Here is a 17791-nt window from a genome sequence, read left to right on the forward strand (position 1 = left end):
GCCCTCACACCCCCGCACCGCTGGCCTTTGTCGCTTGCCGCCCGCGCGCGGTCACCTGTGTCGCACGTCCTCAGTCGCAAAGCGGCCGCGACGCGCGCCACCCGCTTCGCACTACGCGCGCATATTATGACAGTGACGTGATGGAACCCAAAGAGTTCGGTGCGGTTCCCGGCTTACCGGCCGGCCTGGACTATTTTATGATGCCTCGAATGAGCCAACCTGCACCGCAGTTTGATTTCCGTAAGCTCGGCGCCAGCTTCAGCAGCCGGGACGATGACAAGATCGACGATTGCCGGTCGCCCGAGTACGTGTCGGACAGGCGCGACCCGCCGCCGGCCCCATGGCCCCTCGGCCTCGGCGTCCAGTTCGTCAACCCCGCGACTGGCAAGAAGAGAGTTCAGTGCAACGTCTGCCTCAAGACTTTCTGCGACAAAGGCGCGCTCAAAATTCATTTTTCGGCGGTGCACCTGCGAGAGATGCACAAGTGTACAGTGGAAGGATGCACCATGATGTTCAGTTCACGGCGGTCGAGGAATCGCCACAGTGCTAACCCAAATCCAAAGTTGCATTCGCCCCACGTGCGTCGTAAAATCTCAGCTCACGACGGGCGCTCTGCACAACCGTTCCCGTTGCTGCCTGCGCTGGCGCGGCTGCCCATTCCTCCGCCCGGCCTGCTGCCTCCGGAACTAGCGGCTCGTCTGCCGCCTCCACTGACCGGGCCTTCGGGACCAACACCTCTTCCTCCGCGTGTGCCTCTTGACGATCTTCGTAACTTCAGTGAAATTGAAAAAATGTACAGAAAACTTCCTCATCCAGAAGAGCATTCGCGTAGTGCACTCGATCTCGTCAAACCTCATATTATGCACGAAGAAGAGTCTAATAACTATAGTGAAATAAATGATGATGTTTCTGATGATGAGCAAAAGGATAAGTCTGATGAACGGACTGAAACTCTAGCTGCCGAAAGGCTGCATTATGAAGACGAGCCTGAAGATTTAAGTGTGAATAGAAACAAAGACGATACCAAACCCGTTGTTGTGAAACCTGATAGTGTAAACAGCCGCGCTGACCCCACCGTTTCAGACGATAAGACGTCGTCCCTCGTTCCTAACAAACGTAAAAGGAAAAGTGGCAATCCTACTCGGTGTTCACAAAGCAACGAATATATTGTGTCCGACGAAGAATACAACGCCGATTTATTTAGAAACCTGTCAACGCCGTCCTCGAGCCGTGCTGAAGAGGAGCCTTTATCACTCAAGAAACAAAAGCCTGAAAACAAGGAGCCATTTCAGAACGGCGAGGAAGCTACTGTGGACTCGGAATCGGTGACGCGCGTTAAGGCTGAAAGTGAATCGGACGATGAGTCAAGTGCTCCAAGCGTTGTACGTGAAGGCTTGAGATTGCGTTCCGATCTGTACACCCCTAGTGACAGCGGGAGTGACTTACATACTCTAGAGGAGCGCTTAGCGAGAGCGAGATCACCGTCCGCCAGCAGTGACAGAACCGATGACAGGTCAGACATCAATGATCTAGAAATCCCAATAGATGATGAGAACCCAGACAGATGCACAGCTTGCGGAAAAGTATTTCAAAACCATTTCACGCTGCGTATGCATTACAGAAACGACCATTTAAAATTACTTCACCCATGCGAAGTAAATGGTTGTGATGCGGCCTTTCCTTCGCGGCGTAGTCGAGACAGACACAGCTCGAACGTTGACCTCCATCGTCGACTGTTGTCCACCAGTTCGCCAGACAGCCGGGAACAGCGCCCAGCATTCGAAGTAAACGCAGAACTCTTAAATAAATTATACGCCGATATCAAAGGGCTTGCATCTACTCTGGAAAGCTTACGATACGGTGGCAACGAGGAAGCGAGTCAGCTTCCCAGTTACGTGTCTGAAACTATGAAATTCTACAGTCGGAATCTGTCTGCGCTGCAGGCAGGATTGTTTCCACAATTTGGCGAGCGGGGGTTTTTCCCGTCTCCTTTTCTGATGGGTAACGGGGCCCCGCAGGCTGGCGGCGGGCCGTACGGCGCTCCCGCTGGCGCTCAGTCAGCGCGGGAGTCCCTGTCGCCGCTGTCGGCGTCGTCGCCGCCGGTCATCTCGCCCGGCAGGCTGGACGCAGCGCACGCTCGCCCGCGGGACGACGCCAACCTGCTTTTTCGCGAGACCTCCGAGTCGTTCAAGAAGATGACCTCCCTGTGTGAGCGCCAGGAGCAGCTGTACCAGCACCACGTCCCGGTGTCATGACGCAGCCGCCACCCGCGCTCGCCTTGGTGATACCTCACGTCTTGAAGCGACACAGACTTTGTATATTTAATTGTTAATAATTTTAATTGTGTTAATTCTATTTCGTATTTCGTTTTTGTATTTTCTTGTGATATTTAGACAAATATATCGTAATTATCGATCCCACGAACTGTAAGTTAATAGGGATAGCAGCTTGGGTGTTGAGTTGGCGTTTGTGAAGCGAAGTGCAATACGGACTCGAATATTATAAATATTAATGGACTTGGCGTACGACATGATATCGTGTAGAGTATTCGTAATTGATGTTGAAAGTAAACGTTATAATGATCAGCTTCATTTATTGTTCTGGCGCAATAAACTCATTGAGGAAAAAATGTACAATTGTTTTTATTTTTTTGTGGTAAGTGTGCCGAATTATTGAAGAGATAATCTCGTTACGGCTGTTAATAGCGGCGGCCTGGGGGAGCTACTCGCCTGGAAACATAATGAGCATCTGCCTACACACTTTTTGTAACCTTTCCACGATAACAATGCTACGGTTTAAAGTAAAAGTTACCTTCAAAGCTTGATTGGATAATTGACTAACCGAACCTTTTGCTAATTCTGAGCTTCTCGCTTGAATTGACTTTTAAAAAAAGCATTATAGACGACTCTAACAAAAACACAATAAGTGTTTAAATGTAAACACAGATTCTTTACAAATGAAAATGAATACATAAAGTTCTTAAATTAATAATTAATTTTAAATAAATACTTAGATATAATTTTTTTATAATTCTCTTTTAAGCGTGCATTACAAGCTACTGTAGAGCAACAGACTTATTTCTTTCTACTTTTTTACTCTATTTAATTTTTTCGAAAAATATTTTGAATAGAATTTTATTATAATTTAAAGATATTTGAAAGATTAGAGTGAAATTAAGCACTTAAATTCCAAACTAAATAAAATACATCAATTTATTTACAACTTATCAAATTGGTATGACGTTCGACTTTTCAACCATTCTAATAACGATTCAAATTCAAATACTTTTTTTGCGAATAATGTTTTTGAATTACATAAAGATTAACAATCCAATTAAACAATTGGTCGAAAAAGGTGTGTCTGTTCACAAGGGAATCTTTACTATTGACGTGAGTACTATTTGGTCACTACATTGGCTAGACTGGGAATATCAGCTCAATCAGCTGCCTTCTAGACATAAAATAGTAACAGAACTTATACTCGTAAATATTTTGTCGTTACCATGGTTTTTGGAATACTTACAATAAGATAATCAGGAATAGTAATTTTAAATAAGCTTTGTACATTTTAAGAAATTATTAATGACATTTAAAATGCTTGTCGTAGTGACAAACTCCTTGGTATTGAATGATAAAAACATCTAGGGAACGAAGAATTGTCATAGTAATAGGTAGTTATCAAATAACACTTTCATTGTGCTTTGCTTTGACTTTGACTTCCACTGCACGGACAGCGGAATAGAGGAAAGCTTTTCTTGAGTCTGAGTATCTGTGTGCTTGTGATTTGATAAAAATATTAAAAACCTAATGCGGGAGTTAACGCATGAGAGTCATTATTATGTATAGTACATACAAATATAGTACAGTTCTTTTTTCTATTTTAAAATGGTATTTTAGACATGAAAAGAACAACAGTTTTCTCCCAAAACTAATTTCTTTTAACGACCTCAGTGACCTATACATTTAGAGACACGTCATATAGTATCTGTAATACGAAGGTAGTAATTACAGCGATCTCATGACCGTCCGTGAGAACAACACTAATTGTTCCAGAGAATTGATTTAATAATAGGGCGACGCACCAAATATTAATTATTCAGGGGTCCCTAACAAGCTCCGTGATTTTGGTTATTTAATGCGAACTTACTTGGTAGATAGAGAATATAGTTTGATTGTTTTTTGTTGGTGAGTATAAAAATAGATTAGTAGTCTACTTTTAAGTGTAACAACATTGTAGAGTTCTAAATGTTATAGAAAAGGTTTTTTTTTGTGTTTTTAAATAAGTTTAAAGATATGCACATTAAATACTGAATAATACTCTATAGTCAGGATGACTTTTTGAAAGTTTATAGAAAAATATTTTTGAAAATTAATTGTTACAGAAAAAGTAAAGGCTCTCCATTACAACTAATAGGCAAACAATTATAAATAGTTATTTGTTATGGCCACAGAACTTCTTTAAGGTAACTACTGAGTTGTCTAACCACTAAGGCAAGCTCAATTTAATAAAACTAACAGTTTAAAAAGCTCTACAAATCTTCCAAATAATTGACTTAAATGATGACTCTACGATCTAATAATGTAAATAGATGCGTACCATAGAGAATTTTAAACAAAATTATCTTTTTTTAAACTTTAAGTTCACATTATCATACAAACAAGAGAAGTATGTTCATTTAAGAAAATAATAAAAAAACATAACTGAAGATTACGAAAAAATATTTTTAGGTACTAAAATTCAATAAAGAAAACACATTTATTATTTTTATAGAATAAACTGAACTGTTTCAAGAAATACTAATTGCTTAAGCTCAAAACTACCTAAGCGTATGTTTATATGAATAGTGTGCAACAAACATCAATAGATAGAGCCACCGGCAACACTTAACGGCAATCATAACTATACTTCTTTACTAATATATAAAGCTGAAGAGTTTGTTTGTTTGTTTACGATTTTTTGTTTACGTTTAGGCTATATACCATCACGCTGCGACTAATAGGAGCGAAGGTACAGTGGAAAATGTGGGAAAAAACAGGGAAAATTATTCATCTTGGAGGGCTTCCGTTCAAAAATTCCTAACTAGGTATATCTTTTAACCACGCGGACGAAGTAACATGCAACAGCTACATAGTCTGCAGATATAAGAATACGTTAAAATAATTTGTTGATACTATTTTAATTACAAAAAAAACAACAATACAGGATTTAAATATTGCAATTTTATATGACGATGAAGTTAAAAAAAAATGTTTTTTTTTGTAATTTGTTTATACTATTTTTATGAAAAAAAAACACATTACAGGAGTTAATATTGTTATTTTATCATTTAATATCAGGAGTTAGATATGGCGATGAAGTTAAATAAAATTGATTATGTTTTTTTTTTTGTAGAAATATGATATATGTTGATTTGCTTTTTAATGGAATTAAAAAGTAGTTTTGATATTCGATTGCTATTGTTATATTTTATATTTGATGAAATAATCTTCTTGTAGTCGATTTAATAATTAGAAAAAACTCTAGGTACCCATTGAATGCAGTAGTCCTATAAGACACCATTGAATTTTGATGACTCTTGTAAGGTACGTCTTTTATGTAGAGAAAGATCTAAACAGGCTTTCACTGCAACTTTACGCTAAATAAATAATTAAATTCACAATATTAATAATATTATGCCCGAAAATACCACTTTTACTTAAGATTATTTTAAATTAAGTTTATTATTTTTAATTCAATAAGTTTTTTTATAACCTTATTCTAAATTCTTCTTCTAGCTGCAGATATCACTGTAAGATCTCATAAATTAGTTAGGTTAGGTTAGATTCATTAAAACAGCGGGAAACAGTACAATTTTCGAAATCCACAAATGTAGAGTATCTGTTATAATATCTCTATACAAGTATTAAATTTTAACCTCATAACTAAAACAAAGGTTAAACGGAGGGTTGAACCGCACAATTTGTCAAACCCAAATTAATAAACTAACCGTTAACTGCACAAACAAACTAACTCGCCCCGCGGCGCTGCCTGTCTGTTGCTTATTACTCTAACTTGTATTAAGATCACAGTTATGTAAGCATTAGACAATTTCTATCATTTTGATTTGCTATGGGGAGTAAGATATGAGATAATTTGTAGTAATTTTAGGGGAACTGTTTGTTGGTAATTAATGTAATTATGAATTGTAAACTCTAAGATGAACGTCTCAGAGTCTAAAAACCCAGTGAGTGTGTATTAAAGAACTCGTGGCTAAACTGTGTGATCGATCGAACCTGAATTCATAGTTAGTCATAGAAAAATAATTCAGCATAGTATACAATTTAAATTAGGTACCTAAACCCAACAACGAATTAGAGCAAATGAGAAAAAAAGGTCAAGTGCGACTTGCAACACTGCTGGTTCCTTACAAGTAGGGCAAACAAAAACAAATCAGTTGTATGTGTATTAAATGATGCCACGGCTCACTTTCTCGTATTTATCGGGATTGCCCGACTAGTTTCGGACCCAACCAAAGTCCTTAATCTTAAGCTGATGCGGCGGGGTCGCGACCAGTAGTCGAACGCGACTCGTTACCCTAAGTAGTCACTTTGTAGTGTCTTAGAAGTTATTATTAAGTTATTTGTACTTTTGAAAAAGTCACATTGGTTGGGATCGAACATACACCTCGTGCATAGCAATCCGTGCAGAGTACCACAAGGCCACCACGATATTCAACATTATTCATGTTTACAATATTCATAATAACATAATCTGAACATCAAAGATAAGCCGGCACTCATTCGCAGATTACACCAGTCTTTACGGTACACAGTTTCTTAATTAACATTTGACAAAATGTACAAAGACGTTGCTCAAGGCGTAATCTTGAGGATTTACTGAGAGGGTGGCAAAAATTTGTATCGAATTCTGTGTTATGTTAAATAGAGGAATGTGCTTTTACCGTTTAAGTTAGTTGACGTTTGTATTAAATTAGCTATTTAAAAAAGAACGACTTTTTAACAACCTACTTTATTTCTACTAAGGAATTGAATCCTTGTTTCGCAGGGGTTTCGATACACCCAGACTTAGAACAAACATTCGTTAATCACAGTTGATCCGTGATGATTGACACCACAACACGTCACGTGGGTTTGCCGTGGTGACCAACACCACTCAACTTCATTCTGCAAATCACATTTGTGAGTCTAAATCATCTAATTCATAAAATTCTGCCTAACTGTGAAAAAAATTACCAATATTTGTGGAAATGTGATGATAATGAAAATCGACGTACTTTCAAAGGTCTTGGTGTAGAGAAGAATTTGATTATTCATTCATCAATGAGTTTGTTTATATATATAACTTAGAATCAAAAGAACATTATCAGTAACCTCCTCTACATTATAAAACATAGTTCAGCATTAACTCCACAAATTCCTAGAAATGTTAAAGACTGTGTGTCTTCATAATTTATTTATATGAACCCGGAAAATTCTTAGTAGCGAGGGAAGAAGTTATTGAAGAAACCAAATGCCTGGAGCGTGGCTTTAATCTACCCTGTCTCTTACAAAAGGTCCTCTCTCCAAGTGAGAATATATAATGATTCATTTAATCATCTTAAGAATTCTTAAAGGACTTTAAACGGATAAGTATTAACGGTACGTTTCTGCTTGAGGCATTTTACAGTGTTCTATTTTAAATTGTGTTTTTTTTCTTATGTGCATATTGTGTTTCTTTTGTTTTTTGATGTAAAACTTTTTACGGCGCGACTAGGAGGTAACTGGACGACAATGTAACAGAAGTCCGTTACGGCGATAAGGCAATATGGCGTCACGTTTCTGTATTATCCGGCTTTTTTAATATTTTAGATTTTTTGATTTTGTCACTAGTAGTTTATAACAAAAAAATAAAAAAAAATAAGGAAATAATTATAAAAAAAAATGTTAAATTCAATAATAATAAATTTTATAATTGAATCGCGTGTGACGGTTACTCGGACTCCTTTCATAATTCGATTCGAAAAACTGTCTAAAAATAACCGATTTTCCAATATTTATTTCGATTTTGCCAATTGATTTGGTCTTACACGTGTAACCATTTAGAAACATTTAATAGGTATAAATTAATATGCCGTAGCAAGCTTTACATATTCTTACAATAAGCCTCTACACGTGTAAGGATATTAACTATAAGATTTAAATACACTTTAATATTTGAATAAAAAAACATTTTTTTTAAAGTAAATATTAGTAACATAATAAGAAAATTTTAAAAACGAAATTGATCATTCCTTTTTTTATTTTTCATACAGCCAGTCTTTTTATATTTGCTCTATGAACTGTCACAAGGGAGAATCGCATGTTGAATAATTCACGTATTTGTGATCAAAGACAATTGAAACGTCAAGTGTTAGGGATCGGGCTTGCCAACCGTCGCGTTATGCTTTTTATGTTGGCGGCCTTGTCAGCGGTGGATTTACACGTTGTTACGTTGGTATTGGGTCACGGCTTTGGCTTTATTTGTTGCATGTACTTTCGTACAGGTTGACGTATGTTTGGTTTTAGGTGGTGGGATTATACGAGATTTGTTCATACTAAAGTATGATATTCTAAAGGTGACTACTTACTAATTATTCCACAAAAGTAATGTAATTGATTCTTCTTTTCGTATGGTTGAAACCGCACGTAGTACTCTGATTGGTTATTGAAAAAACTTTATTTTCATAGACTTTCTTATTTTCTTACGATTAGGACAACGGATTTTCATAAAAACATTTATTTTTGGAGGTAAAACCATAATTTTATCTTAAACCATATAGTAGGCACTAAGGTATATTTTTTAGGATTAATATTTATAATTACTTAGGTACATCAAAACCAACTAAAACTTAATCAAGTAACCATTGACAGCCGTGCGTCAATTGCAAAAAAAGTTCACAATTCACGACAAACGTGATACAAAAAAGTTTCAATAACACATTGAATACTAGAAAACAAACGACCATCAACATTTGATCCACAGCAGCGATCAATCAGACATTTTGAGAGTTTAGCTGACATTTCTAGTTAGTCAATTATTAATTACGGCTTGTATTTGTAAATTAAATGTCGAGGTGAATCGGTCATCTGTGCGCGTTTGGTTATGGTGTGATCGTGACTGTGGGGGCAAACAGGTGTTATGCCGAATAACGAAGGTCGGTGACAATGCGTGTATGTTTAATCGATAGTGTTTAAAAAACAATTGTATTGAATGTGATGAGTGAATGGTTGATTCATGACAGTATGTGATATGTTGGTAGAAGTCTTACATGATAAAGATTGAGGTGTTTTTTTTCTGGATGTTTTGGGTTACCTAACTAAAGGGTAAAAACAAAGCCGTATTATTAAGACTCAGCTGTTAATTCGCCTGTCACCAAGCTGTATCTCATGACGGTGAAAGGTGATTTTTTTACAGATAATCTAAAATGTGCTGGGTGATCAATTTTTATTGTAACTTTTTATGCCAATTTGTAAATAAAATTTGTTCGCGGCTTTGAATTATTTAATATTTTTTATCCCTTTAGAAACATTTCAATGTGATAGAAAACCATAAGAACAAATAGTAATGAACTTATAAGCAGACCATATAGACATAGTCATCGCAATGACCTAATAATGGCAATATTAACAACCCACCACATATTATCCAAAGTCGGAATTTTAAAAATAATCATGAACCACAAACGTCACAGAATTTGGCAGCACACTTTATGAGTCTCGCAAAAAAAAACAATTGAAAGTTGCCCGCACCGTGAGAAGACCTACTATCAGTTCTCGCAAATCGACAGATATTGAGCTTTATCTGAACGCGGGCCGTCAATTAGACGCTATCGAGCGAGTTGCTTGCGAATAAAACTCGCACTTTCCACAGATGCAAAGAACCAACGACTACATCCTTGCTGTGTAACCGTAGTTGTGGAAAAGAGATGGAGCTCTACATTGTAATGCGCTATCTCTTTCCCACTTGTAGAGTTTCAGCTTCGAGATATCGCGGTAGGCCTCCACTCCTGCAGTCGTCGTGTGAACTGTAGTACGGGGACGTGCATTGTCTCTTTACATTGTATAAGTACTTAAAGAATGCGGTTTTGAATTATCAATTTATCAGCTTGATTTCAGTTGATGTTTTAATAAAGGCAGGTTGTGTGGAATACTTCATTGTTTGAGGCGATCGGTGGGTTTGTGATAGTATTTTTTATGTTTGTTAGCTTGAACTGTTTATTGTTAAAGTAGGTCTATGTATTTTTTCTATGGTGTAATTACGTTTATCAAAAAATATTCACTGAAACTTTTTTTTGCTTTCATTGTTCAATATAGAATCGAAATAATTAGTGGACATTAAAGGACAAATTAATTAAAAATAAGATTTCTCTCTTTTCCATCTATCAGTCTTATTGAGCTTTTCTAGATTTCATAGATTCATACACAACAAGGAGTATATTTTGTCATTCGAAACATAACATTAGGAGTAGGTAGACACTTTAAAAATACTTATTTTTTGACTGAAACCTCTGTTTTCTAAAAAAACAGTTCTTATATCCATATTCGCAAGAAACTATTTTAAAAGAATTCTCGATATGTCAACGTCGGAGTTTAATGTATCTTAAAAAGGGGTGACCGGCAAATCGGCATAGACATTATCATAAAACGCAGATAACCATAAAACCAACCATAGACAAGGGGTGAAGCGAGTCCCATAAAGTGACGGCTTGCTGTAGGGATGTACGAACGTGTAGGAAATTATTATGGCTGTTTCATGGTCATAAGAGAGCTAGTGATAGATTTTATTGCGGTAAATGATTGCTGAAGTTGGGAGGTGACTTATGCTGGCAATTTGTAGTGCATGCTCAAAACCAAAGGGTGCGACTTGGTACGTAAACCTTCTTGGTCACTGAGGAAGGTTGTTGTCGATGCTCTGTTCTTGGCTTGTAGGCAACACTTGGGTACACTGCACAATAATATATTGTACTGACCTATCATAATGATATCACAGCAAGAGGTATGTTTTCTCTATTCGTTTCTTTATTTTATTCCAATGCAACAGTGTTAAGATCTCTTATGTTTCTTTAGTTAAAGATGTAATAAAAACTTACTACTTACTTCCTTCTCAGGGTATTCAGGTAGGAAATGTCAACTCAGCGTTCTCAAAAAGACATGTAGAAGTGATGATGTATCATCTTACTTGCAGAATAAATGATTTAATTTCATTCAAATTATGTTGATATCTTTGGTTTGAAAAAACATTCCAGTGAATCATATTTTACTCGTATAATAGTGGGACTAAACTATCTAATTGCCAGAACAGAAGACACTTAGTAGAAGTAGGTCGTAGGCAGTCCCTACCATATTTTCGTTCTATAGAATTTAGAGTAATGATAATCTTAAAGTAACTTTGAAGTTTTAGTTAATGTGATATTAAAGGGGAATTTCATTAGAATTTTATGACTTAGAGAAATTAACATGAAAGCTAAATTATAATTAGAAGACTAGCAATACACTTCACAGATAACACTCAATTAAAATTTACTCTATCCGCATAGCACGGTATTTGTAACAGTCTGCCTTCAACAGTAGTAAAACGATATTGTTTCTGAGAGAGACTTCAGCCACTCACTTCCTCAATCCCCTATAATGAGGCGTCAACTCAAACAGCGCACATTACACGTATTTCCTGCAACGCATCCTGTTTAACAATACGAAACAAAACAGACAAACGGACCTACTTCTATACACACAAACAGGGTTGTCGCTTGTCACATTACCGCCTCGCGTGAAGGGTATTCACATGCAAAATTCACCGAACATTAGAGCCAGCCCTGACATGCGGAAGTGATATTTTTGACGTGTGCACTGCCTAGTCCCGTATAAATGTATAAATTCTCTTTTTACATTGATGACGTCACATTATTTTGAACGTTTGAAAGACATGGGTGTCGGGATGTGAATTGAGTATTATTCGTTGAATGAGGTTAAGCCATCGCTTCGCCAAAAAGTGATTGATGATGCGTGTTTTTTTTTATTTTTGCTGATGATTTTGATTAACTGTTTAACTTTTTGACTTTCTGGTGTAGTTTCAAAAAAGCTTTTGGAAGGCTTGTTAGAAATCTTAAAAATTTGATTACAACATTTCTTTATTTTATTATATCATGTTATTTATTTCTTGTAGATATTGGGCTTTACTAAGTATTTAAAAAGGTAATCCTAAACTTAAAATTGTTCTGCGAGTAATTAAACAAAGTTAAAAACAAGTTCATTTACTTATATCATAAAGAATTGTCACTTGACGAAGACATTTTTAATAGAGCAAAGATATGGCAAAGAACGACACTAAGAAAAAAAACCTACTCAAATTTTCATCAACAATATTCCTGTTAATAACCCTGTATACATTGTAAAAGTCAGTATCACGGTGTCAATCAATTTCTAACTGCCTTGGTCCTTTGTCGCGTACCTATCCGTCGCAATCTGTCACGGTTGCAACGGAGCGTCGTGATCGTTACGATGATAACATCTCTATTTCTCGTGACTTGAGATATTCTTTTTTATTTTTATGTTTATTTTTTATATTCTATCGTGCGTGTTGTACTTGGTGATCGAATATCAGACTGTTGACTTTCTTTTGTTATTATAAGATGCAATTGTCGGGAAATTTGTTGAGTGTTGTTTGTGTTTTGTTTTTTAAGGGGCCTAATTTGAAAATGTTGGGCGGAATTCTTAGAATTTTTCATACTAGTCATTGAAGTGGACTAGTCATTTGTTTAAGTAGGTACTTTTTTAGTGACTATGTGAATTGTAATTGGGAATTTGGAAAAAAGTGTGCATATATTTATTTGCTGTATAATTTAGATCTAGAAATTGTAAGCATAACGAAGTTAGATGGACTTCTAAGACTGGAGTCACTGATATAACTTTATGAACTGAGCAACATTTTATCAGTTTTTTTAAGACACATTTTTTGTTGCTAACTGAGAAAATAACTCTCGCTCAGTGATACTGAGTTATTTTTTATGAAGAGTTAGCAGTATTTAAATCTGCTAAGTCTTTCTTTGATCTACCCTCTTTCATAAACCCAACGCTACTCGGTAATAGTAACCAAAAATCACTAGCTAACCACATCAAACGTAACCGCTTATTAAAATCCAATTTTAAACTCCACAAAAAACAACTTAACGTTTAGCATTGCTATTTATAACAAAACAAATTGCTATACAAACCTCTGTACGCGTTCTAACCTAAATCGAAAATAGTTTTGAAAAAAATCTGTACAAAAACACATTGCGCACTTGTTTACGGGACAAACTCCATGGTGTTATAGGCAAGGGGGGTGTGTGGTGGGAGGGGGGAGGGTATCGGGCACACCACAGTCGCAACAGAAATAGAGTTTGACGTTTGTATCCGCGGTGGCGCCTGTTCACTGTCAACTGTACAGAGTAGGGCGAGGTACAGAGAATGGTTTGGGTATGTATAGTTGTTTAGGTGATCTTTGAACTTTATTGGAAGTCGATAGAGATTAAAGTAGGAAATAGTGTAAAAAGTATTTAGAAACAATGAGATTAGTAAAGTTAATGAAACACATATTTTTTTCATATTTTGATAGCTGAACAGTCGCAGTTACGCTGTTCAATTTAATAGAAGGTTTTGTTTAAGTTTTCTTTGAATATGAAAAGTGGTCGAACGAAAAATTATTAACGTGCAATTTTATTTTTTTAACTAATTATGTGCTATTCTTTACATGTACTCGATCATGGTCTAACTGAAAAATACCTAAGATATAATAGTTTCCAAGACACAAAGACTAAAACATCTCAATTGCCTCAACCTCTGAACACTACAACTACTCTGCACAACTAAGGAGGGCGCGTTAAAATTGAAAATAAATTCAATATCAATTTGAGCACGAGCCAAGTGCTGTATCGCGTTTGTGTCGATACGTGACGTTTATGTGCCCACTCGACACTGGCCGGCTAGGGCTACCTACTTCTAAAAAAGAAAAAAAAGATAAGAAAGAGATTGTCCTTAATCCTGAAACCAGCTGCCTTTAAGTGGCTTTTTGAGTATGCGTCTGGAGTTCAAAGATTTTGTATTTTGAGACTGTTTGGTAAGTTATGTATGATTTATGTTAGGCCATGCCTTTCTTTAAGGCGTGATTTAATATGGTATTCTTTGGTGTTCAATTATACATTTTCGTATCAAAAATACTAGGTATTTAACTACTTGTGTAGAGTATTTTTTTTTTAATTATTCTTTGTTAAGTAAAGGCACTACATGAATCAATAAAATGAAATAAATTCGGCGTTATTTTTTTGTGACCGTCACATGCGTTTTTGACAACCCTAGTACGTCACCTAGGTATAATTTTAATAGGAATTTATAGTTCATCTATAGAGGAAAATTCTTCTAAAACGGAGATTAAAATTTATCGAAATTCGCTTAGGTTTAGACGCCAACTGTCCAAATAGTTTTACTGATTCAAGACGAACATTTCAATATAACTTTTGCCGTTTCTCATTCGTTTAAGAATCTGAAGAATGATAGTAATTGGGGAAGAAAGACATAAGGAAAATAAGTGAGCAATAATAATTAACTAAATTACTTAAAAGTTTCAGGCTTTAGAATTGTTTTTTTTTTCTATTGTGGGGGAAATTACCTACTGATTAGTTTTATTCTTTTAGGTAGGAAACATCTTTTATAACTATTCAGTCTCAGCTGTGTTGGTACTTTTTCCTTTAAGTCTTCTCTACATTATTCGTCTCCTACCTGTTCCTGCATTTTCTTAGTAACCTGGTTTCGTATTTTGTCTCTCTTTTGTTTGAATTTGATATAACCGAGACAAGAAAATTTAAAAAATGATTTACTGGAAGTTTGTCTAGCTATTGACCTGTACTCATTTTTATGAGTTATAAAAACTTTATGATTCCTACAGTGATCTATTAGCATTTGGAAATTCCGTTCTTCGGTATTTGATGCATTTTCTTTGACAACGTCATCATGCTGGTTAGAAGTTTTGATGACTACTAAGAATATATTGGTTCCCCATTTTCTGATAGATATTTTGGAAATAAACCTTTAAAAGTTTAAACAATAAGCAGTCTACAAAGAGTAGAGAGACTTCGTAACAGTTCCAGGGGAAGATTTCTTTTTTGATGCATCCTCTATTCTAAGTGACTTTTAAAGTAAGGCACTTGCGGAACTTCTACAATGCTCTGCGCCGGTAATACTATGGTTTTATGAACTAGAAGGAACCCGAAACCTTTCTCGAAATTAATTGATCATGACTGAAAGTTAAGAAAAAAGTTGGTTAGCTGAGAATAAAGCACCAACCTGTAAATACTTTATGTTTGCTTTTCGGATGAAACGTTAATGACTTCAAACGATGCCGAGGATACGGCGTGTAGTCTTCTGCTGAACTCATAGTCACGGGATAACTCGCACATGCTCTTCGCGAATCTGGCGAAAGATTGTCACACCTGTATTTTTTATACTGGCCTGACCGAAGCGATTGAAGGCATACTATTCATGACAAGGCAATCATCAGCAACAAGGAAACCACGTCGAAGAAGAAACATCTCTTTCTGCTCCTTACAAAAAAAGGTCCGAAAATTTTAGGCATGCCATGAAAACTGGAAGTTCTTCAATTTCTTCATCACAATGTCCAATTGATCACATGTATTTATAGTCTAAATTTATAGCACAATAAACATCTCAATGAGACTCATACAACCCTGATCCCGTCACGTGGATTTAGTATAAGATCAATGCGTATATCGGGAGACGTACATTCTGAGCAGATTTTATTTATAAATATCAATGTATCAATGTATTGCGACGTCCGGATTGACACGGTATGTCTGAAGGCGTCTTAATTTAGACGCGATTTAGTTCTGTGAAGCACTTGACTATTTACATCCGTTCATATTAATGTTGTTTGTTTGGTGTTCGTGTATTCATAATACATAGAGTGAACTGCGATTTTCTCTACATTATCTTCTAATATATAAAATTCCCGTGTCACGATGTTAGTTACCGTACTCCTCCGAAACGGTTCGATCGATTTTTATGAAATTTTGTATACATATTGGGTAGGTCTGAGAATAGAAAAATCCCAGAATAGAGCATCCCTAAGTGATAAGGGTTGCTCACACAAAAAAAAAAATTTTTTTGGACGAAATTGCTTTGAATAAAACTGTGAAAAAAAATTCGGCAAAACTACGTTTGCTGGGTCAGCTAGTACTCTTATAAATGAGTGACGAAACTTTACAAGTATTAGAAGATCGGATAGATCTAGTGTCTTGTTATGAAAACAAAAATGATGCAAAACGTTCATATTTTTTCGAAGTTTTGTGCCTCTAAGTGTCGTGTTCTATCACTAGAATATGAAATTTAAAGACACATAATGCAGTCACTTGAGAATATCAATTTAACATCTGTTTTCACAAACAACATTTAATTTGCTCTTCCTTTGATTGTCGGTTTCAAATTTTAAGGATAAGACAGTAATATTTTTCAAAATATTTTCGGGTTTACATACTTGTTTTTTAATTCAAAATATGATTTTCATGTTCTGTAGCCACTTACGCTTACATATTCACCAATAATTTGAAATTTGAATTTGAATTTTAAGAATTTATCAGAGATCCACTGTCGTATATCCCCCCTTGACCTGCTACGTATAACCTCTTGATATATTTGCGTAACGTTCTCAGAGATTTAAATACATTGCGTTATTTGTATCGAAAGCTTAACATTATCCTCGTAGCTACTCATCAATGGACATCAAACATATACAAATGTTGGCTTATACATGTTGATACTGTTTACGCAATTGTTTTATTAATGTGTTTGTGTTATATTGGTACTAGCTTTTGCCCGCGACTTCGTCCGCGTTCTTAGAAGATATGTTATGTTTATACCTGCCCTATTTTTTCCACATTTTCCGTTGTATCTTGCTAATATTAGTCGCAGCGTGATTTTATATAGCCTGAAACCTTCCTCGATAAATGGTCTATTGAATACAAAAAGATTTTTTCTAGTTGAACCAGTAGTTCTTGACATTAGAGCGTTAAAACAAACAAACAAACAAACTTTTCAGCTTTATATATTAGTATAGATATTTATTATTTGGATAAAACATAACAAGAGCATGTTAATGTTACAGTCAATGTTGCGAGGACATTTGTTGATGTTATGGATTTGAGTTATTGTTTCAATAAATTATAGGCTAAATAAACATGATTTGATAAATTATTGTTAAATGTAGGTGTTCTTTATGTATTTGGACTGGTGTTATTTTACTATCCGGGATTTGGGGAGTATGTATTATATCATCGTAGGTACTACCTACGCTTTAAATTATTTAAGCAATAGTACATTCTAGAGGATCTGAATTCTTGTGAAAAGATGACAAGTGAGCTATTTTAAAAAGACATGCCACCTATTTGGCAAATAAATTTTTTTTAGCGATAAATGTTGATCTCAAGATCAAAAGATCGAAATACTATGAGATAAAAGTTTGCTGTAGTACTTTCTCGTGCCTCAATTTCTGATGTGATTTAAATAGTGAATCTTTGGAGCTATTAGTTAAATATAGGTATCAAATAATAGTGCTTGACTAGACGAATACTGTAAGCTACCTCAACTGTTAGGTGCTACTTATTTTTTTATTTCAACGTCAAGTTATACACTAACCGTGCTAAAGTAAAACAAAAACAGGATGCCTAATTTTTATATGAAGAACTGTAAAACAAGTTTCACAACAATAAAATTAATCTTCCAACTTC

General features: G+C 35.6%; 1 protein-coding gene across 1 annotated transcript; it reads left to right on the forward strand.

The window, feature by feature from the left end:
- The first annotated feature begins 55 nt into the window (after positions 1–55).
- LOC113503451 (zinc finger protein basonuclin-2-like) lies at positions 56–2633 on the forward strand. Its single transcript, XM_026885427.1, has one exon. The coding sequence runs from the start codon at positions 141–143 to the stop codon at positions 2253–2255; it is 2115 nt and encodes a 704-aa protein (XP_026741228.1). The 5' UTR covers positions 56–140; the 3' UTR covers positions 2256–2633.
- Positions 2634–17791: the final 15158 nt, after the last annotated feature.

The sequence above is a fragment of the Trichoplusia ni genome, chromosome 19 (genome assembly GCF_003590095.1).
Source record: "Trichoplusia ni isolate ovarian cell line Hi5 chromosome 19, tn1, whole genome shotgun sequence".
NCBI lineage: Eukaryota > Metazoa > Arthropoda > Insecta > Lepidoptera > Noctuidae > Trichoplusia > Trichoplusia ni.

Bases quoted from the DNA above. Each gene is read 5' to 3' on its own strand.
- LOC113503451 (XM_026885427.1), top strand. From the start codon at position 141: ATGGAACCCAAAGAGTTCGGTGCGGTTCCCGGCTTACCGGCCGGCCTG.